Here is a 27,521-nt window from a genome sequence, read left to right on the forward strand (position 1 = left end):
TCCAGAGCTCACTCTTTATGCATTTCCGAAGCTTCATTACCACGTGTCCGTATCAGCAAACCAGTATAACCTGCTTACAAGCAGTTTCAAAGATTTGCATAACATGTGTGTCATAGCCTTTCAACAGTATTGAGATCCTACTATAACAGTACAATACCAAACAGATAAGACGCTTTCACTCGTCTATTTTATTTCTAGTTCAGTTGGGTGAATCAGTGGAAGGGAAATGACTGTTTGACAATTATTGAAAGATATCGGGAATACGGGTGGCCCAGTCGCTGTGCAGAGTTGCGTCCCCTGGGTACGCCAGAAACCTATGATTGTAGGTTCGAATCCCGGTTCGCCCCGATTATGTTTCTAGGTTTGTCAGCACCATACCCGTGCTCGTGGGTTTCACCGAAGTGGTAAACGTCCGAGACCTGCATCTCTTCGGGCTTTCATCCCACATTAAGCTGACACGCCGTGATATAACTGGAATACTGTTGAAAGCGGCATTAAACACAACTCACTCACTCACTATCGAAAGATATCAGTTCGCCGTGATATCTGAAGCTTAAGTGAAAGTTCTTGGCTAAATGACTTTCCAACTAAATGGAAGACAATACTGTATCCGTCTTATTCAATAATAAATAAGTACCAGATATCTTTCGCTGATACCGAGCTACTATCTTCCCGGTCACCTTATTCACAGGGCAGTGGGCTTGAATCCCAAATGAACTAGTGGGTTCAACATATTTTGTGTCATCGATCCCAATTGCGTGGACCGATGCTCATGATATCAGTCACTAGATTGTCTGGTCCAGACTCGATTACTTACGGACCGCCGTCATATAGCTGGAATATTGCTGAGTGCGGCGTTAAACAACAAATAAACAAACTTTGAGCCCGTTATAAATTATGCAGTGACCAAATAAGACAGTTTGTTATATCCACCAGTTCGTTATAAGCGTGTTCGATATAAACATAGCAACAACCACAAAACCTCCGACAGTTGGCACAAGCACTGCAAGAAGAGCGGGTGAACATTCCCCAGGCCACAATATGGAAACCCTCCCCACTTGAAATATGAAACAAAGTTAAATAAATCAAGGGACTTTCTGCACTTACTCTTTACATAACTAATGTGTGGTAGAAAGGACAGTGATGGTAAAAACAATACAATGGAACTTGGCCTCTTTGACATGAGCTTTGTCCAAAACAAAATCAGCGTTTTATGCGGCTTATATTTTCTGGAAAAATGTATAGAGTTGCTCTTGGCTTCCGAAATTTAAAACCATTTTCAAAAGAGTATTTACGGATTTTATTCAAACATAACAGAAGTTGCCTTTCTATAGTATGCATGTTTTTACCACGACAAGAAATATCAAAATCATGCACAAAAAGAGATCCATCAATCTAAAACCATTCACCATCTTTTATCTTCATCCTAAACAATATGACAGTCAAATTACCGCCCTGTAGGACACCCTGATAATAATGATCAGACAGAGTTGAACCCATTCGTACTTTATTTTTTCTGCCATTCAAAAACATGAATATAAATTGTGGCAGACATACTCCAAAACAAAAGTCGTTTAAATCGTTTAAAATAGCATTTTTCCATGTGCTTTTTAGATCGAAAAAGAGACACACTGCATTGCTATCAATAAGTTCATTCTTAAAAAAAATGACTAACTGGACCAAATGGTTAACAGTACTTAGATGTTTTCCCCAATCATACTGAATATTTGTGATGAGATTATAAGTTTCCATGTACAAACATAGTTACAGCTTTAATATCAACACAAGGAGCATCCACTTCAACATCACAAGAAACAGTCGCAAAGCCTACAGCAATAAATGATGTCGAAATTCCCCAAAAGAAAAATCAAACTGACCGAGTGTCAAAGGCTCTCTAAGATCCTGTGCAACTCTATAACAAGTTGTGGTCGCGCGAGGATATTGATACGGAAGTATCCCCTCACACGAGCACGAGGTCGTACAAGTGGCCACTCTCCCAAAAACAAAGACAGGAGTCGATCCCCTTTTACTCCGCCTTAATGAGAAACACACATTTAATTCAGTGGAATTGCAGAGGCCTCAGGACATTTTTTTCACTTAATATTACAAGATTATAAAAGCCTTCAGCAGTATCTTTAACATACAGACACATTTGACGGGGACACATTTGAACTAAAGCAGTACAACCGTCTTCATTCATGCTCTCCTCGTGAGAGGGGCTGTCGGGTAGCCTAGTGGTTAAAGCGTTCGCTCGTCACGCCGAAGTCCTGGGTTCGATTCCCGACATGGGTACAATGTGTGGTGTCCCCGTCCTGATGTTGCTGGACTATTGCTCTCTTCTGGGAGGCCCTATTAATACTAATCTCAAGCTGTTGTTATACGCCTTACATTGCACGTTGCATTGACTTTGTGCTCTCTGTATATCTCGTGACAGTTTGATCTTCTGAATCTATATAGTCAGCTTCTTGAGCCCTGCATCATCATGTGCGATTTGAATGGGCTATAACCCTCTATGGGGAAGTGCAAGTACAAACAATAGGGGGAAAGTCATTGAAGATTTTATTTCTGATAATACTTTATACGTCTTTAATGGCGATTCAAGCACCTACTTACATCATGTCACTGGAACTTATTCCGCCCTCACAGATTCAGAAATGATCACATCCCTACTGTCTTAAAAGCTGTAAAACCGGATGACGACACACCTTCATCACGGTTGAAATTTACGAAGTCCATTTACGTTCTGATGCCAGAAACATATGTGTTTTAATGGAGTGCAGTGGCAATGGATGCTGCTGTGAAAGTGGAATACTGAATAGGAAGTACTCCCGTAATCAGTTTGGTGTGTGCGACAGTGCTCTATGCAATTAAAGATGTTGCTACTGACAAGAATATTAAACTTCGCTGGGGTGTGTACTTTGGCTCCAACTGTGGAGGAGAAGGTTTCACTCGATGTCACTGTGCTGGTAGCAGGAAATGCCAGACCAACAGTTGTTTCAAGGCTAAGCTGCGGTGTAACCCAGGGTGCCACTCAAGTCTGACATGTGTCAATAAAACCTCAACAAGAGAGATATTATCGTCTTGACTACTGCAAGTGTGACATTATGGTAATAATGACCATTCATAATTTCGCTTAGTTAACCTAAATTACCTTCCTTTCAGCACAGGTTAAATAGGCATGAGATAAACTATGTAAACTATGGAGAAGCTTAATTGCATTACTGTATGATCAGTTGAAGGAGTTGAGTTTAGATTATCTACTCTTCAAACAAATAAAAATGATCTTGGGGTACGTATCATTATCAGTATCGATATGGCTGGTTTAAGGAAAGTAGAGTACATCACCTCTCGGCGTGGAAGTAAGCAGTTGGTTTTAGATGGATATATTTAAAACAGAAACCGCGAGAGGCAAACCTGCACACATTGGAGATGTGTCGTCAAGACCTGCAATGGGAAATGTACGACTGTCGGTGACTTTCTTCGCAATCAGTAGGAACATAACCATCCACCTGAAGATGAAACCAGAGTGAACTTTGTCAGCAATCTTCATAAAAGGGCGCGAGAAGACACCACACAGATGCAGGCATTGTACGAGGAGCAAGTCACCCAAGTAGATGAAGCCAACATGAAGCCAGCGATGCCATCATTTCAGAACGTGAAAAGTGCACTTTACAGGTATATATCATCGCGTATTTTTGACTTGGTTAGAATTAACTTCTCCTTATTAGGTCCCACATAACTTGTTTCGCTCTTAACAGTTTCAAGTTAATGAAATCATTATCAATATTTCGAGTAACATATGTGTAACTGTTCCTTTGCTCTTTTTCAGGCATCGTCGCAAAACCATTCCAGCGTTACCCATTCGCGGTCAGCAGTAGACATTGAAGACAAATGGTCAGAGACAACAGATGGACGTCCCTTTCTACTGTTCACCGACGGCGACGATGACAAGATCCTAACGTTCTCCACTGCAGAACAGATACAAGCCCTCCAGGAAGCTGACACCCTTTACATCGATGGTACCTTCACAGCATGGCCGGCTTTTTCGACAACTGAAGACAGAAGTTCAAGAGCGACTCAACAGACCTCTGTCACCTAGCAAGATACAGATCGACAAGCCGTTGTCAGTGCGATCGAGACAGAGTTTCCGCAAGCAGTGATCAAGGGATGTTTTTTTTCATTTCACCCAGGCTATTTGGAGAAAGACTCAAAATCTTGGACTTGCAGTCATGTATAAAGGGGACCCCCGTGTGACCCAGTGGATTCGACGAGCAGCTGGGCTAGCTCTGCTGCCCATTCCCTTTGTTCAGGATGCGTGGGTTCAAGCTATGGAGTCGACACCAGATGTGCCTAAAGCTGGGGACTTTAACGACTACATTGTGAGAACCTGGTTGGATGATGACGCCAGATTCCCGATTCACATGTGGAACCATTTCGAAACTGATGGACCCAGAACCAACAACAACCTTGAGGGATTCCACAGCCGACTGGACTACCTACTGCCACATGTTCACCCTAACATCTACAGATTCATTGAAGTCATCCAGAAAGTCGAGTTCAGTGAAAGGACTAAGGTGATGCAATTGAACTTTGGTGCGGCACCACGCTGCCTCAAGAGAATCTACAGAGAGACAGAGAACCGCCTGGTACGCCTCAAAGATCAGCTGCAGCAGGGTGACAAGTCTGCTATTGAGTATTTAGATGATTGTGGACACTTGCTTCGTCTGGGATAAATAAACTGTAAAAGTTATTAAATGTAAAGTGTACATTACCAAAGACTGTCACAAAGTGTTGTTACAAACTGTATAAAATTTATCAAATGTAAAGTGTCATTAAATGTTAAGTATAATACTAAAGTATCTATGTAAAGCTGCTTTGCTTTGTTTGTCAGATCTTATCTTGACTATTCCATTTTAAAGTCTGAGGTAACAAGCATAAGGATTAGTGTGCACTCAACCGTTTAAAGTGTTGTTATAAGCCGTCTAACTATTGGGACGTCTAACTAATGGAAGGACACCGTTACGGCAGATGATCGAGACTGATATTCTGTGGCGCTGTTGTTTTTTACGCAACATTATGAATATAATATATATTCAAAATATTTCATTATCAAATGACACATTTTGAATTGGGATTTTTTCGAAAAATATAAATTGCACCAGATAATTCTTGAAAAATAATAATGTTTGAGACTGTAGACAAACAATCCTGAGGGATTGGGATCCAGTGTTAAACTCATCTAATTCACTCATTCACTCAGCCACTTGCTGTTAAACAAAAATAGAAACGCAAAAGTGATTTTTTATATGCATCGTTTATATGTCATATAAATAATCAACAGATGGTAATTGATTGTTCAATATTCGCACACATCATTTCTATTAACCCAGGTTCAATATGACCCACATGTAACAGTAGATTTCAAGGTCAAGGTCATAACTGACTGGCATCGTCGTCCCATGGAAGTGTACATGAGGTGAGTCTCTCTGAGAGTGTGGGTTAGAATCCCAGATGGACCTCTGGTCTGTGTTACACCAAACTGTGTTATTCCTAATCTGCGCCAACACTTACGGACCTGTGTAAATCAGTTGCATCGGCACCACATTCTTCTTCCAAATCAAGTCAGTTGTTGCCTGGATATAAAATTCAATCAGATTTGCATGACAATTGAATAAGATTTACATGACAATTGAATAAGATTTACATGACAATTGAATAAGATTTACATGACAATTCATCAGATTTACACGACAATTCAATCAGATTTACATGACAATTGAATAAGATTTACATGACAATTCATCAGATTTACATGACAATTCAATCAGATTTACATGACGTTTCAATTAGATTTACATTACAATTCAATTAGATTTACAAAACAATTCACTCAGTTTCACGAGATTATCTCCGGTCCTCTGTTTTGTAGAGAATTTCCAGAAGTAGTTTTGCATGATGTGGTCTGCTGAATGTAAACAGCGCAGTGAAGGCAACATGAGATTCAGGATGGCGCCAGAGTACAATTGGCTGAGGTGTGCCGTCCATTTTGACAGAGAACAGTTCAACACAAGTAAAAGAAAGATTAACGAATTAAGCACATAGGGGGCCGAAACACGTGTGGCCGAACACTGCACTTAGTGTTTTTTCCGACACATAACTCCTGTTGGTAGGTTGATAGTTGAGATGGGACGTGGTGTTGTCCAAGGGTTGCTCGTGTACATCATGAGGACACAGTCGTCGAGCACAAAAATACCTGGAGGCAGTGACAAACAGGACGTTAGCAGCATTACAACTTGTCATATAGTCAAATTATATTACATGTCTATGTTAAGAGTTATTGTTCAGTGTGCGCAACGATATACCGTTTTAAAACTGGCCTGTGTTTAGATTGTCGTCAATACATCCATGTCTATGTTAAGAGTTATTGTTCAGTGTGCGCAACGATATACTGTTTAGAAACTGGCCTGTGTTTAGATTGTCGTCAATACATCCATGTCTATGTTAAGAGTTATTGTTCATTGTGCCGCAACGATAAACCGTTTTGAAACTGGCCTGTGTTTAGATTGTCGTCAATACATCCACAGGTAAGCTGGATTATTTTGAAAAAAAAATCAGCTGTTCTCGAGAATGCTGGAAAAACATAAATATAAGCCGATTATGTTTCCGTATCGTCAGTATCATGTATTGAAATAGAAGTGTATTTTACGATCCTTTGACAAATATATAACCTCTATTTTATTCCTATTACATGGGATTAACGACACGGCAACACAAGAGGGTAATGATCACCTTATCATATGATGTCTTTGTTAAAATAATGGATGTTTTAGATGTTGTTTCACTCATTGAGGTAGGTCTAGAAACCGCGTATAAATATGATGATTGAACCGCTCAATTTAATATTGCAGCCAGGTCCCCCTCAGAATATAAAATAGCAGGCCCTGAATAATATAGCTGTCTGCCACTGGAAGATGATGGTGCTGACAGTGTACAGTTTTCCTCAGTCATGATCACTAATTGTAACAGTTTCCTTTTATGCTGTTTGTGAATGAAAGATAAACAGTGTAAAGACCAGCAACTATACATTTACTTCACAATTATGACGGCTTTGTCTGTTGCGTCTGATGCGATATGTATAATCTCGGAGAAACACCTTATACATCACCGACCTGTGACAGGTATGACCTCTTTGTCTGGTGGGTTTGATATGATATATATAATCTCACTGATACACCAATACATCAACAACCTGTGACAGGGATAACCTCTTTGTCTGGTGGGTTTGATATGATATATATAATCTCACTGATACACCAATACATCACCAACCTGTGACAGGGATAACCTCTTTGTCTGGTGGGTTTGATATGATATATATAATCTCACTGATACACCAATACATCACAACCTGTTACAGGTATGACCTCTTTGCCTGGTCGGTTTGATATGATGTACATAATACCACTGAAACACCATACATCACCAACCTGTGAGACAGTTATGACATGCATAATGGCACTGATACACTTTGATGTTATCAACAAATGATCGTATTTGTTTGGTATTGTAGTATCTAGTACCTGTGATTGTGGTATGGAATGCATCTGAGGGTCTTGGTGTACGGTAGAGGGGATACTGACTGTCCCCTTCATCTCCAAGTATCCGTCTGATACCCAGAACATTAACAGGAGGTGGAAGCGTTTGGGCACGAGCTTTCCGATGTTGTGAAGAGACAATATCCATTCCTAGTTGTGTGATGTTTGTGCGTTCATACCTGAAATAGGCCACGAAAATATTTACCTTGGGCGACATTTAGGATCTACAGTAACGATGAAGACAACAATGCTTTTTTACATATTTGTCGCATAAAAGGGAACCTTAGCCAATGTTTTAAGAGACATGAGGACGTTTTGTTCAATGAATTAGCCCGATCAGATTGTATCAAGTTCATGCATATGTAAACACTGTTCGCTAAAGACATATCACAGACTTGTAACAAGAAGAAAGAACAACCTCCTCCTCTGTATTTACTCACATATTGAAGTGAAAGAAATGTCCTGTAATGTCCACTCCTGGGACTGCCTGCCTGGCAACTATTGTCTTGGTTACAAGATTCCGTGCAGCTCCAGAAATCGGGGAAACCTCATAGTTTGTGAGAAAACCAGAATTGTTTCTGATATCTGCATAGTTCAAACTGAAAAGAAACATTTATGATTTCTACCATTAAAGAGCTGACTTTACAATCAATTAATACATTTTTTAAAATTAATATTCGAGTCCGATATATATATGTATGATATATATCCACTGACTTGAAGCCATATGCTGCTCAGACACCCAGGCCATGCAGTAGATACATCGGGGCTGCCTGACAAATGCTTGAGTTATCTTTTCAATCTATCAATTTAATCGGTAATCAGGCCCAGGTACCGATATATACAATTTAGTTTCACATCAAGTGCTGCATGAAATAATATTTACAGGAAAGAAGAATGAAGACACATAGCATCTTTAACATATTTGGCTAAGTTCTCAAGACCGTATACATCAAAAGAGTTTAACATTCCACCTTGTGTGTCTTTACGATTATTATTACTAGTAATAAAGTCTAAATAAGGGAAATATTTTGAGCGAATACCTTCATCAATAGGGCAAACAGAATGAAATGAATTTCATTTTCAACTGCCCTTAACTGGCACAATGGACAAAAATAGAGTGTCTTATCGATGCCATCCCTCCTTCCTGTGTTAATAATAATTCCCAGTTCTCCAATACGTAAGCATACGTTCAAGTGATAATGATGTCTTAAATAATGAATACAGTTCTAATTTTGAGCATCCAGACACTTCAGAATACCATGTTTGTGCATGAAAGTCCTTAACCCTCAGTATGACCTCACTTATAAAATATTTAGGATCACCAGCACCTTGAAGCCGCATGTCTCAAGCCATTAGAATATAACATATTCTTAATAGTAGAAACCCATGTATTCCTACCAACGGCCTCAAACCTAACTAACATATCGTAACACCGTTCTGGAAAGCTCTCTGGAGACATATTAAGAATCTTAAACCAGTATCTTAATCATCTTGTGTAGGAATCACAATATAAAATAATAGAGAGTCGAACATAGTTTATAACTAAGCTGTTTTATAGGAATTAAAGGTTCACTTGCTTTCAAAACTAATGTCTAAACTGTTCTCGACCAATACAGCCTGTTTGAAATTATGATACCCAAAATAACTGAAATAAGTAGAAAACATGACACGTATATGCCCTAGTTTCCATTTCTCGTAGTTCCTTAACTTACCACCATCACGAAAAACTAAGATATCATTTTTATCCATGTTGACTTTTAAGCCCCATTTGTTACAAAATTTGTGTAATACATCAATCTTCTTCTGCAGTTCAAGAACTGAATCTGCAAATATACACATGTCATCCGCATATAAGATAGGAGCCAATCCCAGTAAATCCCCATATACAAATATCCCTCTAACACCACACTGTTGGATGTCCTCTTCCAACTGATTTATGAATAACGAAAACAAAAGAGGACTTAAAACGCTCCCTTGTCGTACACCAGAGACTGTTAAAATAATCTGAGATGCTACTCTTTGAAGTTTTAACACAAGCAAGAGTTTTAGAATATATGTCCTGTATGATAGTAAATATTTTCCCATGAATTCCATTTGGATGCAGAACAAACCAAAGATGATCCATATTAATTGCGTCGAAAGCTTTCTGGAAGTCTCTGATCATACAGTAAAATCGTCCTTTTGACTTTGACACATATTTCTGTACTAATTATTGAAGAATAGGCATGTTATCCACTGTGGAATATCCTTTTTGGTAGGCAGCCTGACACTCCTGGAGTTTAGCATATAACTCAACAAAATGCTTTATTCTATCATTCAAAACCTTGGTAAAATACCTTCCCACAAATATCCGTCAAGGAAATGCCCATATAATTATTTACAACATGAACATTATCTTTCTGTTAGCCGTTATGCCTTGATTTAGCAAACTGTCAACATCCCTCATCGTTTCACGCATGACAATTCATGTTATTTACTGGATGCTCTGTAATAACAGCTTTGCAGAACGAATCAAAATCCACATCAGTTACTATCAGTAATATTCAAAACAGTTTTAAAGTAATCAGTACACTGAGAAACACCAATACTGGGTGCTGTTACGGGTGGCTTTCGTAGGTGAAATTTCAGTTCGGACAAAAAGGTTTTTGAATTTCTCTTATCATTACAGGAGTTATGAATATTTACAACAGCAGGTTCTTCAAATACATCTTTTTTTACGCCGGCATATTTCTCTAAATCTCTTGCGGACTACATTAAAGATTCTATTTCTCCACTAATTCTAAAAATGTCTAACAATTTGTATTTACACCCATGCAGTAGATACCCCGGGGCTGCCTGACAAATGTATGAGTTATCTCGCCTTCATTGAAGCCATTCGTCGGGCATACACCCACACCATGCATTTAATACCCTGTGTCTGCCTCATGAATGTGTTAGTCATATGCTCTTACTTGAAGCCATATGCCGCCCCAACACCCAGACCATGCAGTAGATCCTCGAGGTCCTTCTGTGACTTCACGCCCAATGTAGCTCTGTTCATGAAGTAACGAGCTGAAAGTTCAAGCAGGCTCACCATCACCACTGACGGGCACGGGTATCATGTGACTCAATGTTACATAAACTACGGGCCCAGCTACGAAACATGTTTCTGTGCTTAGAGACAACATAATCTGTGTGATAACCACGTAAGTATATCTGTTTGGAAGGTGTTATTTCAGATGACATTTTGTGATCTAAATTTCACCAATGAACAAAAAGGAGGATTCTAAAGTCCTTGCCGGACTTCCTCTTTAGGCTGGCAACCTGTAACATGACTAGATGTATGTTCCAGGCGCTGTAAAACCAAACAAATTTATTAATCCGTTTCGGTGTGTGGTTTACACCGGAAGTGATGTCCTTGTACTGGTAATGTATATAATTTTCTTATCAATTCAGCTATAGTCATTAGAGTGAGTGAGTGAGTATGTTTTACGCCACTTTTAGCAATATTCCAGCAATATCACGGCGGGCGACATCAGAAATGGGCTTCACACATTGTACCCATGTCGGGAATCGAAACCGGGTCTTCGGCGTGACGAGCGAACGCTTTAACCACTAGTCTACCCGACCGCCCCTAGAGTCATTAGACCTTCCCATTTAACTTCATTTATACATGTACGCAGAAGACATGTATTCCAAAACTTGTACTCCCACCATAATGTCGTTAGGCCGAAAGTTGGTTTGTTTGTTGTTTAAGTCTGCTTACAGCTATATACTGGTAATCTGTAAATAATCGAGTGTGGACCAGACAATCCAGTGACTGACATCATCAGCATGGCACAATTAGGATACAACGACATGTTTCAACCAATTCAACCAATTTGAACCAATTCAGCGAGACTGACCTCTTGATCCCGTAAGTCACCTCTTACGACAAGCATGGATGGCCGAAGACCCGAGCTCCGTGAGGTTAGGCCGAACGATGATTTATGTTTCGTCTTAATTTAACTAGGAGCATGAAATTACTTGAAAATAGACAGACAAAACGTTTGATTCCATGATCATAAGAAATATCCAAGTCTTCGCGAAAAGGTGAGCGCATACAGCCCAACCGGTGGCACCGTCACAGGCATATGCAAAAGCAAGTCAACCCTTGACCCGAACAAACACTGGAACACTGGACATCGTATATATCACTGAAGCGACAAATTTGTGTGTACCTTACAGCTTTTTGAAAGCTTTACTGAGGCTTTGAATGTTGTAGCCTTGATTAAAAATCGTGGTAGAAAGAGTTTTCTTGAATGTATCTAACAAACTGTAATTGTGAAATATTGACAACAAAGACTTCACACATTGTGCCCATGTCGGGAATCGAACCTGGAGCGAGGGCTTTAAGCACGAGGCTGCCTGACCGCCCCTTGCTCGACATGAAGGGAAAGTTGTTTATTGGAAAACTGAAGACATCCCTCTCGTCATACAGTCTTGTGGATACATGCATAAATCAAAATATCTGTATATGACACAGATGAGGCGCTTTCACTGGTCTTATATTCTCATCTCGGATGGGTACATCAGTAGATAAAGCTACAGTTCAGTAACCATGTGCGTTTTCTAAACTGGCTGTGATGTCATCAGATCGGAGAACTGACTTCTTAACTTATCTGGAGGCATGCGATGTAAGCTTGTTTTTCGAGTTTTGGAACATTTAAGGAGAACCGATATTCTTGGGTTTACAACTGCCAGCTCTCTTACGTATTTTGTCAGCTTCAACAGTCGCAGGAGAAAGTGAATTAAAGGTGAAAACTTTGCCGTCTCCATTGAAACTGAACGCACTTCCAGAAAGTAAACCTGAAACAATGCAATACATAGTGACGGCCTCATTTCTTTCACAGCATACACATGTGTGCGTATTTTGAGGATCAGTTACAACGTGCTACACTGAGATATAGTGTAGTCTCCCAACTCCGCTATACATTGTTATATTCATGCAAATGTGAGGGCTGCATGGCTGTATCGCAACGTGGCTAACTTGTTAACAGCACATGTCTTGATGTGTGGTAAGCTACAACTGACTACAGAGAAAGTGATTGAGATACAAAAAGTAATGTGTTATAAGTCCATATTAGTAAATCATTCCCCGGCCGCGTCATACCAAAATACGTTAAATATGTTACTTGTTGTTACCCTTGGCATTAAGGGGTCTGGTCGGCTCGGAGTCAGTATACTGTGTCTGAGTGGGGTATTCATGTACAACTGCGGCATGGTATCTCAGTGGGCTAGCACTATAAATCGGCATCAATCAGGACTAGTACAAGCAGCCACACACACACACACACACACACACACACACACACACATACACACACACACGTCGTTATATAAGTGCAATAATCTTGGACGCGACGTTCAACCCCATTTCACCACACGTAAGTAAATTTCTGGTCACTGTAGTCCATTGGAATGAATGTCAGGGAGCCTACTGCAAGTTGAGAGAATTTCCTTGCAGTGTCAGCGTATCCTCAGGAACCATTTACTCAGTCTTCCGCGTTGTTTCAGCATCAAATGTACTGAAAGCCAACACAAGCAACGTGTGTCGACGTTAATAACTACCTGGAAGAGTAAGTGATGAAAATTGCTCCACAATGCTGTCATCCTGATCCACAATAGTTGCATGCACCATGAATATCCTCCCTTTAACAACCAGTTCCGGTGAGTCTTCGTTGTGACCGATGGCGATCTGAAGATGGTTAGTACTGGATCTAACGGGAACTGAATTGAAAAACCTTGCAGCTTACCTCAAGTGGGAATTGTTCCTTATATTTATAAAATATTGAACAAGTGTCCAGATATGCATTCTTACATACTAAAAAGTAATTGTCGTATTCTTATTCAACTGTCTGTACCTGATGTTATTATGCTGCATATGGCCTGGTAACGAAAATGTACACATCTCGTATGAAGAGTTATCTCCCATGTATGTAATTAACATTATCAGAGACTGTTAAATATGAATTATCCAAAAGACTTTGCAAAGTACATATTCATTCTGATCACAAGATCTGTCAACAAGGTATATTGAAGGTGACTGGGAAGGCTTCCCCCAAACCCAGGTGAATGCCCCATGACTTATTCTTCTTGGGTTTCAGGAGATGGCCAGTTGCCTGAGTGCCCACCTGTTGGTCCGCCACGTACACATCGCTACAGGACTGGGCCCCCTTTACCTTCATCACTGCCTGCATCTCAGGTGTGATCATCGACGAAAAGGCCTGTAATCCAGTAAATCGCGTGTTATTTCAACTCTTCCCGGAGGCACGGGGGGCACATACATCTAAGGCGCCGCAATTCGCTATGCAAAGTTGCGTCCCTTGGACACGCCAGAAACATATGATTGTGGGTTCGAATCCCGGTTCGCCCCGATTATGTTTCTAGGTTTGTCTGCACCATACCCGTGCTCATGGGTTTCACCGAAGTGGTAAACATCTAAGATCTGCATCAATTCAGGCTTTCTTCCCAAATTAAGCTGACACGCCGTGATATAACTTGAACACAGTTAAAAGCGGCGTTAAACCAACTCACTCACTCATTCACTTAACTCTTCCCAGGCCTGCTGGATTAGGTCTATGATTTGTTTGTTTGTTTGTTGTTTAACGCCGCACTCAGCAATATTCCAGCTATATGACGGCGGTCTGTAAGTAATCGAGTCTGGACCAGACAATCTAGTGATTGACAACATGAGCATCGATCCAAGCAATCGGGGCCGATGACATGCATCAACCAAGTCAACGAGCCTGACCACCCGATCCCGTTAATCGCCTCTTACGACAAGAAAAGTCGCCGTTTACAGCAAGCATGGGTTGCTGAAGACCTATTCTACCCAGGATCTTCACTGGCCTGGGTCTATGAAAACAAGTTGGAGGACAGAAGGTTTGTAAACGTGCTATACACAATGCATCCACTTATAGCACACCTATTTCCAAGAGGAGAATAAATATTAACACGTAAATATATCCCAGTGCCAATAATCGTATTTACGATAATTAAAATTTCACTGAGTTAACGAATGAATTTTGGTAATTGAAAAACAAGACATGGGGGCGTGGTAGGGTGACTGAGTAGATAGTGTGTTTCCACAACACGAATGCTAGGTTTGATCATTATATGGATCTAGGCACATATACCGGCATTTGCTCAATATGCAAGGTCGATTCCCATGTCTTTATGTGATATGGCAGCAGAATAACAGTGGTGTTAAAGAAAACATTCAGTCACTGTCCCTACCTTACGTGCATGCACGCACGGACGCACAGACGCACGTACGTACGCATCCACGCACACACACTCACCTCAGTGAAACTGACCCCCGCTCCATCTGTTAGGCCGGTTAACTCATTGACGTACTCTGGAAACACTTTCCACACAGTCTCCAAGTACCCATTGTAATACTGAAACACACTGAAACAGCTTAAGTACAGAGAATGTTTGTGTGTCTATATATAAGCAGTGATTTCATCAGGTGTATAAATTAAATATAGAAAAAAACCAGTCCAGACATTCGTGCTTGTCAAAACTCCTTTATCGTCACAAGATCTTTCGCCGTTTAACGGCTCTTCAGGTGTAATGAAAGCGTTTTGTAGTTCTTGGCGACGCATAACAGTTGTATTAGTCATATATATATACCACTTTTGGGATGTTGACTTCTTTATTATGAGGAACACAACGTTCGGAGTATATACTTACTCCTTCATCAGGTCAACTATATATATATATATATATATATATATATATATATATATATATTTATTTATATATAATTATATATAAAAAATATAAATCCAATTTTCATTATTTTTTCTGAGAAGCAATATATATATAGGCCGCGATTCCGCGATATTCTCGCATAGTTGTTATAGATATCGCATTAACATTCATTCAGCGCGATTGAAAATCGCGCAAATCTTTCAATATTTTAATCTGCATTGACACTCTTATTTTCAACTACACACATAAAATAGTCGTATTGCTTGAATACAATTATCTACCAGCCATAATTCTACGCCCACGTTTTCAAATACAATGAGGCATTTTAACATTCTGCTGTATGGGCGTACCTCGGGAATATTTAAAATTTTCACATGAAGGGCCCATGTCAGAAAATTCCTTGAGTGAACCCTGATCTACTGTACCTAAAAATGTCAATAAAAACTTACTCGATACTGCATGCCATCTCTTACTGTACATGTGCATAATTATAACTGATTCCTACATCACTGCGTGGAGCTTTGCATTACATTTTTAATACCTGATTGTCAAATCGTATTCAGTTATATGCAAGGCATAAACCATATTTTTGTCACTTTAATCCTTGCAGAAATCAAAGACGTACATATATGTGCATCCGTGCAGACAAAAAGATAAAAAAAAATGTCATCACGGGTAAAGTTTCAAAACACAAGCAAATTTCGATTTTGGAATGACAAATCCAAACCTAAATGAGTTTACTAACAACTCTTTCTCCATAAGCATATACAAATTTTAGATCACAAACGATCATATTTTAGATGCCAAGACTTTAGACAAGACCGCACTGGTTTTCATGAATGAACCCTCTTGCAAGAATGGCCAACATGCATAATTATGAATTTTTAACTATTTGTCGTGGCAAGTAGGAGATTTTTTAGAATATGCTACGATGTATGCTTCCTGATTTGTCCATATTTTTTTTAAACTATGTACTAATCATTCAAATGTAACTTATAAACATGGTCAGAGACCATATGTTGAATGTCAACAATCTTTTCTACTTCCGGTTACTCGTAAATATGTTCTAGTTTCTCTTATAGGTATAAAAAGATGAAGGATTTTTATTGCCTTTTTAATCGTCTGGCACCTGTGATTGGATGTGATTTTTTGTAATGTACTTCCATCCAGTAATTAAAACTGACAATGATTTTTTCTAGATTTAGCACAGTCTTTTTTAACATGATGACTTATGCTGAATGTGACCACAGATATTTTCAAGCAAGTGACATTTGGTGCGGAATTGGGGATAGTGTGTTTAGCTTCCTGTACTCGGAAAAGGAGCTGGCTAAGCTAGTCAATTCTTTTTTGTTTTTATTGCTGCTTTGAGGCCAAACTGGGCACACGCGTGCATTTATTAAATGGCTGCTGAATGCTTAGTTATTTAAAAAATATATATAACGTCACTATAGAAGTATATGGGAAAACATTTGATTGTGTGTAACCTATATCATGTTAAATCGAGCCCTGATTGTGAACAGTTTAAACTTGCATTTTGACTTGCTTTGGTGTTTTCACAAAAAGACATTTGCGAAGACTACATTTTGGAACATTTAGGGAATCTAATAGATGAGGGAAAAGGCAAGGGAGTTGCTAGAGCACATGGAGGGTACATTTATTGACCTGATGAATGAGTAAGTACTCTCTTCCAAATAAACAGAAACGCACAGGTAGTATGAAGCTGACTGCACATAAAATCAGGTATACAAATTGGATATATGTTATTGGAAAATGTCGGTGGCCTGATATTCGATAAACGGTGCGTCAAAACGCAGCTATTGTCGATTTGCAATGTCTTAAACGGCATTGTTTTCACGCTTGTTAAAAAATGTCATGGAGGATAACAGTAAAGCAAACGCACGTGCAAGTTATGACATTCGTAACTCGTTGTAGGGGCTGTAAAAAGACAAGCATAAGTCAATAATTTGTCATTCAATTGTCAACATTTTTCAACTTCGAAAATGCCAAGACTCAGCGCTGCTGATCGGAACATAGCTATAGGACGTATCGAAAGAAGGGAATCGCAGTCTTCTGTTGCACGCCACTTGAACGTCCACCTCAGCAGCATTTGCCTCCTTTGGGACCAATACACACAGTTCAATTCCACTGCAGACCGACCTAGAACCGGCCGACCAAGAGTTACCAGCCCTGCACAGGATCGCTACATTTGACTGTTCCACCTACGTCATCGCAATGCCACAGCTACGGAGACTGCAGGCGCATCTCTGGTTGGAAGAGCATATCGGACCAGACTTCAGGAACCATCTTCGCGAGGCTGGAATCCGACCCAGAAGACCAGTTATCGTCCCTGTTTTGTAACAGATCCATCGACAGCGACAGGAATTTGAGAAACTGGAGACGAGTGTGGTTTGGCGATGAATCGATTTTTTCTTCACCTTCTAGATGGAGAAAACGTGTTTACCGTCGTAGCAATAAGCGTTTTGCCCCACGTTGTGTACGTGAATTCGACAATTTCGGTGGCGGTAGTGTCATGGTGTGGGGGCCCATATCCTTAACCATGAGATCTGACTTGGTTGTGGTTCAGGGAAATGTGACAGCAAATCGCTACATGAATCAAATTCTTCAACCTCACCTTTTTCAAATCATTGACCGGCAGGGGGAGCTGTTTCAACAGGACAACGCTCCACAGCACACAGCTCGTGTCACGGTAGACTACCTTCATAATGCCAACTTCAACGTCTTGCCCTGGTCGTAGAGATCTCCAGATCTCAAGCCAATCGAACACATCTGGGATGACCTCGATCGACGTGTACTTCAAAGTCAGAACACGCCGCAAACACTCCCACATCTGGCCAACGCGTTACAAGCAGAATGACGCAGAATTCCGCAGGACAGAATTCGTACCCGTATCCAGTCAGTGCCGAGGAGATGCAGGGCCGTGATTGCTGCCCGAGTTCAGCGCCACCTTGTGGCTTTATGTGACAGGATAATGAACAGTTTCCAATGCCTTTGTACAACATGTGACTATCGAGCACCAAAATATCACATTTGTATCTATGATATTGAATTAAATATATTGACTATATAAGGTACAATAAGTTTACTAAAAATCTACCTGTGCGTTTCTTTGAAGAGTGTAGATACCCTGAACGTTGTATACATATATATATATATATATATATATATATATATATATATATTTATATATATATATATATATATATATATTACTCCATTAGGTAAATGCTAAGAGGCAGAGAACCTATTTGTGTACCTGAAAGAACATCACAAAAGTGGAAACGTAACAAGAGAAGCCAACAGATAATTGGTTGGTTTGTTGTTTAACGCCACACTCAGCAATATTCCAGCTATATGATGGCGGTCTGTTTATAATCGAGTCTGGACCAGACAATCCAGTGATTGACATCATGAGCATCGATCCACGCAATAGGGATCGATGACATGCATCAACCAAATCAGCAGCCTGACCACCCGATCCCGTTAGTCGCCTTTTACGACAAGCATAGTCACCTTTTACGTCAAGCATGGGTTGCTAAAGACCTATTCTACCCCCGAAACGTCACGGGTAGATAATTGGTACTGAAAGGTGATTAGCTATGGACACTTAACAGTAAATCAGCACTGATATAAGAATGATTCTCAACAGCTCGCCCTTTCACAAGAACACAAAATGTTTCCGTGAGGCCGTGTATTTCTAACTGATTGGCATCCACGTAAACCTTCACAGGGCATCAACATATCTTTCACCAATGTGAATCTTGTATATTACATCACAGATACTAGTTTTAAAGGTAACATGGAAGTCAGTCATGGACCATGTTCGCGACCGCTACCAGTCAACCTGTACTGTTAACCTTCATGAACCAACCACCTTTCGTGTCACTGGTAAACGACCTTGACAATGATTTTAAATGGCAGTAGAGGTACACATCATTCCTCATAACGGATCACAATTGCCCTGTAAGCTGCTGAATACTTCCTTGGGGTACCTTGAGGGTTTTTGTTATCGTTGGTGACCTTAGCCTTTTCCTGATCAGAAAATTAATCAAATGAAGACCATTAATCCCAAGAATGGGTATACTTAGATTATTATATCATGACAGTGACTACTTATTTGTTTACATCTTTTGTTAGTACACACAAAAAAAGATGTCGCAGCAGCTTCATCGTCCAATGTGGTGGTGAGTTTCTTGGACAGATGTACACAATTATGATTTCTGGGTTATATAAGCCCATCCCGGATTTAATTAAACGTTTCTCATTCCATTGCAACGATAATGAAAAAGAATTCCACATGCACAGGGGACCACCGACTTAAATATGTGGGAACATGACATAAAAATATCTCGAATATTTCATTTTAATGTTCTTCTAATCCTGCTAAAAGATTCGATCATAATTAATACAGCTAAATTTTCTTATTGTTTATCATCATGTATTTTTTTCTTTCGTTTCAACTCCGTTATTTGTCATAGACAAGATTCAATATTGGATAGGTAAACATTTCATTCTCTGGCATGTATGGAACAGAGGTGAATATTTACATACTACCATGGACAATGAAAGTCGAACGTTGTCTCATCGCAGTAATCTTGCATGAGTAAACACAAAACAAAGTGAAAATTACAAGCTTACACTTTTCCCTGTGTCTGTTTGTATGAACTTTGTGACTTCTGCCAAGGAGGAACTCTGATTATAAAACTCCTGAATCACCCTTCGGAATGTCCTGCCCTGGAATACAACACACCAGTAAATACATCCCTCAATCCCGAACATTTTACACCACCGGAATTGATATTTAATTCTTTCAAAAATATTTTGTTTAAATCTTCTTCACAATTCTCAAGGAATTCTGTTTAGCTCCGATACAGTCTCGAAAACGTATCTTTGCACAATAAAAGACATCTTTTTTTTGCTGCTCTTCCTGGCATACAGAGAATGAACATGAAGGTCTTGCCGAAAGCATTCAAAACACCACAACATACCACACTGTTCCCTATCTGGTAATGAGTGCCAATTGTGTAGAGCTGAGGTAAGAAGTCCTCTGGTATCATATGGATCAATGAGACTGCAACCACGATTCCCAATATCTTCATTGCTGAAAGCATTTGAGCGTCAATTGAGTCTTAATTGTGTTATTTTTAAATAAAAGCCAGAAAACCCCTTCCATGATCATAGTGAGTGAGTGAGTTACAATTGATCGTCGCATCGGCATTATTTCAGCCATATAGCGACGTTACCAAGTTTATATATTCAAAAGTGAGTCACAGATGCAAGGTTATATTTAAAAACAAATTTTTCAAACATATTTGGGCATGACAATATTATTCCAAGTTGATCATGAACACAAAGTTAGGTTTAAAACAATTTTTTCAAACATATTTGGGCTTAACAATGTCATTTATACAGTTTAAAACACGGGCTATAGGCCACAAGTTACCAAATGAATAGGCTTAAAACACAGGTTGATGATAGTAACATCGATTATGATAGGATGACGTGTCACACAGGAGGACAATAACTGTACCGTACTTCAACCTCCTGGACATGTCAGTTGGTAATAGCATCACACCAAATTTTAAAACAAGCATTTAATTATTCACATACATATTTAAATTTTATTAAACGGACCGATTTCTTTCAAGTAACTTAAGAAGCGATGCCCGCTGACACGGGAGAAGAGATCTTTCAGATGTGCGCGTTGATAATGTGAATCCCTTCCGATTGCAAAGTACGCACAGTCAAGCAATATATGCTTGACGGTGAACATTTCATCACAAGGGATACGCTAAGGAGGTTCGTCCTGATCTGTCTTAAGCAGATATTCAAGGGTAAACCGACTGGCCAATACGAAATCGTCCTAAAACGACCTCGTCATGTCTTGATTGACAACCCAAGAAGGTATGACCGATTGTTGGTTTTAATTCGTGAAGTTTATTGATTCCTACTTTGGCATGAGATACCGAGTATAACTCTTGATGGTTGGGTTGAAATCAATGTACGGGATAAGTATTGGAGATAATGGTTTGTCAAGAGATGCTTTAGCTGCAACATCGGCTTTTTAATTACCTGTAATGCCTACATTACTTGGTAATCAGTAAAGACGATAGCACATCGGCCAGTAGAAAGATCATTGAAAAGTTCTAAAATGTCTTGGATTATGGGATGATTTAAGAAGACACTTTTAAGTGCCTGAAGGTAAGACAATGAATCAGAGAAGATTTAAGAAATGTTTAGATGTTAAATATAGGTCAAAACTGTTAATAGAGCTTTGGCCTCAGCCGTAAAGATTGAGCTCTTTTCTGGGATTCTTGAGGATCCAATGATGGTGGCACTTGCATCTTTACCGCCATCCTCGGATCTGGACAATTATATTTTGTTCGCGATTGGTTGTATGCTTGTACATAAAGATTTGTTTCAGATTTTGTTAGTTGGTTAGAGTGAGGGGTACATCTGGCTTCACCATCTGCTAGTGAGGAGAAGACGATAAGGTGATATAATATACTGAACAACAAAAGTTCCTGTGACGTTGAATAAGATTGAATGCAAAGTTATGTTTTTTACCAAATCTGAAACAATATCGGTTTGCAACTGATAAAAGACTTATGTAAGTGTTCAAATGGTTGAATTTGCTATACCGACTTCAGAAAATGTGTCATTTTATGAAAAAAAAACATGAACATGACAAAATGTCAATTTACAAATCAATAGCGTGTGTGTCCACCTCTGGTTGCGATGCAAGCAACATATTTTCATCTCATGGAATGGACCAGGCGTCGCACAAAGTCCTGTGGGATATCTGTCCATATCTGCTGGAGCATGTTTCGAAGTTCCTGGAGTATCTGTGGAACATGTAGTTGACGTCGAAGGCGCCGATCCATCTCATCTCACATGTGCTCGATTGGTGAGAGATCAGGGTAGTGAGGCGCCAGGGCACGACATTCACGTTGTTTTGTTGAAGGGGATCCTGACCAAGTCGAGCAATATGGCGCGCCGAAAATCAGGGTGAGATGACGTGTGTGTGTGTGTGTGTGTGGACACATTTTGGTGAGAGTATATGTTCTTATACAAATCAGGGTGTGATGTCTTGTTTGTGTGGCGATATTTTGGTGAGAGTATATAATTATGTTCTTAGGCTTAAACCAGGACACACAAAGTCGTTAGTCGGAGATGTAAAGGCATAATCATAATTACGTGTTGTAAACAACTTTGATACAATAAACAACTGTGATAGGGCCGAAGGTAAGCTTTGATCACTGAAATAAAGTTATCTTCTCGAGTAACTGATGAATGAAAACGTTTTGCAGTAAGCTACTTAACTGATTGTTGACAAAGGTTCCCATTTTGCATTTATTGTGTCTGGGGTAATTATTCAATCTAAATTCAGGTTTGAAGTGAGGTGAAATGTGTGTTATGTAATATGCACGTGGCAGCCCAGCAAGAGGTGAATGATCAGTTGGTTTACTTTTTTTTTGTAAATCAACGGATCGTTCCTAGTCATCAAAGGATTAACAGAAAATACGTTGATTGATTAATCGCTGTTATCTTGCGCAGTGGATATGTCAAAGGTGAGTGTTAACATGTCTAGATTTACTAAAACAAAGGGAATACACTCATATCATGGCGTGAAGTGCCGATGTAAAAACAACATACTTTGTTCAAAGGGTTAACTGATAATACGTTGATTGATTGCTCATTGTTATCACTAAATGGATTTTTTAGGAACCGTGGACGTTATGAAAATAGTTGTCACGTGGGCTTTCTCAGCCGACCCTTGAGACTTGACACCTGTGTGAAACACCTGAAACAATCCAAGTGATCAGTTGAGAAACGAACACGGGTTATAATATCCCGAAACGATATATATCTTTTAAAATATTTGATTGTTACAGAGACACGTGACATCGATTAAGTTTCTTTGTACAGCTGCAGACGAGTGGACTATTGTTCCTTTGTATGGATATTCACGGATACATTCCTCGAACAAGGAAGCTGCCTAAAATGTATACACATAAATTGGGTAGGTTGTAATTATGGTATTTGCATTTTGTTTTTCTTCATTTGCTGTAGCATTGAACCGATTCGTCCTTGTTTCTCTCTTGGTTGGGAAATTCTTCAATGCGCGATAGACGTTGTTTCACAGGTCTTTTCCTTTGTAAGCTTGTATATATTACCGTCAATTTGTAAAATGTGATTCTCTCAGGCAATTTATAAAATGTGTAAATATTTCGTTTTGACTAAAAAATCTGTCCAGATTGATTAAGACGATCAAAAGGGCCTACAAACATCACAACAGATTATTATGTGGGATTAGAAGCCAAACAACATCGAAATGTACTTTTCAACGTTACATTTTCAGTCTCTTGGCGATGACATAAAACATCAAAATGTTTGAAATTCGTTATCATAATAATACAGATGGAAATGTTTTTCAGTCCCTTTGTAAAATAACTAAATATTAAGGCGTTTAATAAATTTGAAAATGTTACACATTTTGACGGTAAAAAATATACACACTATAAAAAAGCAATGCTCAGGTGAAATATTTACTTTGTGTTGCAAGTCAAAATAGTGTAAACGAAAATCGCAAAATTACCAAGCAAGTGACTTATCAAAACTTCGTCACCATTACCGATGCTACCCACAAAGATACCTACATTTCCTTATTATCTCGAAAACTGTATTTCATTTTATTGATCAATGTGACCATACGCCCTTATTACTACCAATAAAAGTTACAAATGCGCTTACGAATGGCGCAGCAGAGGTCGTGAACTAGTCTAGATTTCTGCTATACATCCGGGTACTCACTGGGAAAAAACAATAACAAAAGCAACAACCAGTCCCGGGGAATTGCCTTAGATCAGTGCCCCTTTCAAGAATACAGTCACGTGAAAAACGTCATGTGACCCACCTCTCGTCCTATGGAAAAGCCGTATATCGTGTAAACTTTACACTACAAAATTAGTTACTGTTATAACCAAATGAAACACAACCCATTATCCGATAGAGGTAACTGTGCATAGCGGAGGGATACATTATCTCAATAAACTTGGTAACATGGTTTGGTTTGACTTCTTGGCGCGTGTCTGAATTCAATTAACATGTAACATATCCTAAAACTGACTACTCAGCAAATCTCGCTGCACTGCGCGCGAAAGATACTAGAGCAAGGCATGCCAGAAATACGAAACCTAATGCTTCCGAAAGGAAGCCTTGGGCATCACGTGCGTCGGGGGACCAGCGCCATCTGTTTGGCCGTTAACAGTTGTACAAGTCGGAGCAAAAAGCAGAGTTTTTCCGTCCATTTTACGCTTGAAAAACTCGACGCTTTTCCGGACACTTTCTAGACGCTAACCAATTAATCAATTTTAATGAATTTTTAGTCGTTTTTCCGTCCAATGTCCATATACGGAAAAAACGACGTTTTCGTGTTTGCAGTGATAATTGCCCGGGCCCGTGCCTCTTCGATCATTAGGATTAGGGTATGTTACCCACAACTCTATCCTTAGCACTTGGTCCATAGAATGAAAATTGTGAGAAAATTGTACACACCCAGCCGCTCCCAGCATTCTATGCATCTAGTGTATTTATTATGAATTATTTTTGTCTGTTTATTTAGCCTCCACATGCCATCTGTCATTTCAAAGAATCATTTCTCTTCCTGTAAATGAAGATTATAGATCACGCGCTTACGTTTGTTAACAGATTTATACAAACGAACAATTGAGCTTATCGAGTTTAGGCCAAGCGACAAAGCAAGACCGTTCGGGGGTATCACTGCAAAGATGTACTGTTAAAGTTAATGTTTAATTTGTATCCCGTTAATGAGTGAGAGAGTTAATGTTTAACGTCACATCGGCAATATTACAGCCATATCCAGACGAGAGGTGTTACACTAATCATACATATATTTAGACTAAATATAAAAAAACTGTCATCGATGGACAGTAAAATAACTACAATATCACAGAAATAATATTTAAAGGTAGCAATACAACCATAAAGAGATATCACTATATCTAACCATTCAAAATAAAAAATGGCTACGCAGCCACAATTAAAATTACACATGTTCTACGTTTAAAATAGTAGTAGGCAGAAATATTTTTCGAATGACATGGATTTGCGATATCTCAGGGTGACAATAGTTTTACAAAACCTCAACCCCCTTCGAATATAGAACGTTAATCGACCTTAGCAAGATATAGGCACACACGCGCGGAATAAACACTGTTTACTTGTATATGTATGCAAACATTTTAATGTTATCCAGCATATGCGTGAACAAGTTATGTTTTTTCGATATTTCATTCAGTCTAGTTATTTAAGCATCATTCAATTAGACCGAGAGAAATATTTTAAATGAAGTCAGGGACCAGCCAGATATTTATGATGAATTATTTGAGAACGTTGAGAGGCTGAGGAGAGCAATTCTTATTTGATGACTGTTGCTTACTAAATCCATCAAGTGTTTCTAAACACCCTATGATACTACAGACTCAAGTACAAGTATTGTCATGTCTTATTGAGTTGTCCCGGAGTGTGACCAGAGCATGGAATTCTAGAATCTAAGCAAATATGGCCAAATGAAGTAAAGCTCCTCAATGCGACATTTTGGCCTATTGCCTCATTGTTTAGTTTTGAATACTTTTTATCGTACTTATTCATGCCTTATCGCACATTTCAGAAGGAGTGACGATGAAACAACGCAGCAGATTTTAACATTAAAATAAAACACAGAAATATTATTCAAAACGCGGAAGTTGTCAAAATGTCGCGTTGTGACGATGTTGCATTTAATTCGGTCAGTTTGTGCTTGGTTATGGGAAGCGACAATGTCTGTTCTAGGATTCCATACCAATGGCTGCATCGGGTTATTCCGACGAAGGTGGGGTTAGAATTCAAATATCTTACAGCAAAATTACAGAAATATATAAGCGAATCTGATCATGTAAATGTATGCAACGTCATGTTATCACGGTTACTTTTTTGTTACGTCTTTTAATTCCATTTAGAAGTGATGCACATAAGAGAGAGAATTAATGGCTGTCAACTTATGGAAGTTGACATACATACATTGTTTCTCTAACGTGTGCGACTAAATTCACCATAAACTCTCTCTTTTAGATTTTTGTTCTTTGATGAAGGGCTGCTCTCCTTACTGAGAGCAGAAAAATAAAACATAAGTTTGACAATGTGAACCAACACTAAAAAATACGATCACTGAGCAAATTTAGGTATAAATTTCGCCCAATTCCATATACAAGGCCATATACATATTTATCCAAAGCTAAAGGGCACCAGTTATACAGTAATATCTAAACACATCAGATGTGTGAATATGACTGCATAGATTTCACAACACGTGTATGGGAAATATGCAGGCATTTGCACTTCAGGTAAAACGCTCTGAAAATTAAACAAAATGATATAAATTTCATCGCCAGAAAACAACTGTCTCCAAAACAGATTCCGTCGTGTGCGCAAAAAGCAAAGCAGCGCTGAATATTATACCAATGGGTCACTGAAAATCAGTTTATGACACAAGGTGTTTGCGAAAAGAGTAAGCATACCTTGCCTTACCGGAAGCACCTGCCACTCACACAATTTACACATACAACTAAGTAATTGTTGCCTTACGGCAATAAACGACACCTTTGCCCAGAAAGTTCGTATAATAAACGTTGGCACTGCATTTGTAGATGGTCATGTCACCATGAATAGTTTAAGGTGCTGACACAAACACGTATACGTACCTGGTAAAGAGTATAGGCCTCTGTGTCTTCCTCCTGAGCTCTATGCAATCGTCCAGGTTTCCAATGAGTCAACAGTCTCGGTCCAGAGCTCCCTATTTATGCATTTCCAAGGCTTTATTCCCACTTATCAGCAAAACCAGTATAACATGTTGGTATAACAAGCAGTTTCAAAGATTTTCATAACATATGTCTCTTAGCCTTTCAACAGTATTGAGATCCTACTCTTACAGTACAATACCAAACAGATGAGACGCTTTCACTGGTCTCTTTTATTTCTAGTTCAGGTGGGTGAATCAGTGGAAGGGAAATGACTGTTTGAAAGTTCGCCGTGATATCTGAAGCTTAAGGGAAAGTTCTTGGCCAAATGACTTTGTTTTGCTATTGCCAATCCGAACAAAACATCCGA

At 39.2% G+C, this 27,521-nt stretch overlaps 1 protein-coding gene across 1 annotated transcript; it reads right to left on the bottom strand.

Moving 5' to 3' along the window:
• Positions 1-5,317: 5,317 nt before the first annotated feature.
• LOC124143300 lies at positions 5,318-27,521 on the bottom strand. Its single transcript, XM_046512216.2, has 11 exons — positions 27,116-27,521; positions 20,342-20,454; positions 19,992-20,087; positions 14,921-15,019; positions 13,751-13,843; positions 13,188-13,314; positions 12,330-12,425; positions 10,550-10,649; positions 8,036-8,194; positions 7,581-7,774; positions 5,318-6,253 (listed from the first exon to the last, which is right to left on the bottom strand). The coding sequence occupies exons 2-11, from the start codon at positions 20,450-20,452 to the stop codon at positions 6,135-6,137; spliced, it is 1,194 nt and encodes a 397-aa protein (XP_046368172.2). The 5' UTR covers positions 20,453-20,454; positions 27,116-27,521; the 3' UTR covers positions 5,318-6,134.

The sequence above is a fragment of the Haliotis rufescens genome, unplaced genomic scaffold, assembly GCF_023055435.1.
Source record: "Haliotis rufescens isolate VD_foot unplaced genomic scaffold, xgHalRufe1.0.p SCAF_30, whole genome shotgun sequence".
In the NCBI taxonomy this organism is placed as follows: domain Eukaryota; kingdom Metazoa; phylum Mollusca; class Gastropoda; order Lepetellida; family Haliotidae; genus Haliotis; species Haliotis rufescens.

Coding starts and splice junctions, on each gene's coding strand:
- LOC124143300 (XM_046512216.2), bottom strand. CDS start 20,452: ATGAAGATATTGGGAATCGTGGTTGCAGTCTCATTGATCCATATGATA. Junction 20,088..20,341: donor ACCAGATAGGGAACAGTGTG/GTATGTTGTGGT, acceptor GTTGTATTCCAG/GGCAGGACATTCCGAAGGGT. Junction 13,844..14,920: donor CGGGGGTCAGTTTCACTGAG/GTGAGTGTGTGT, acceptor ACTGGATTACAG/GCCTTTTCGTCGATGATCAC.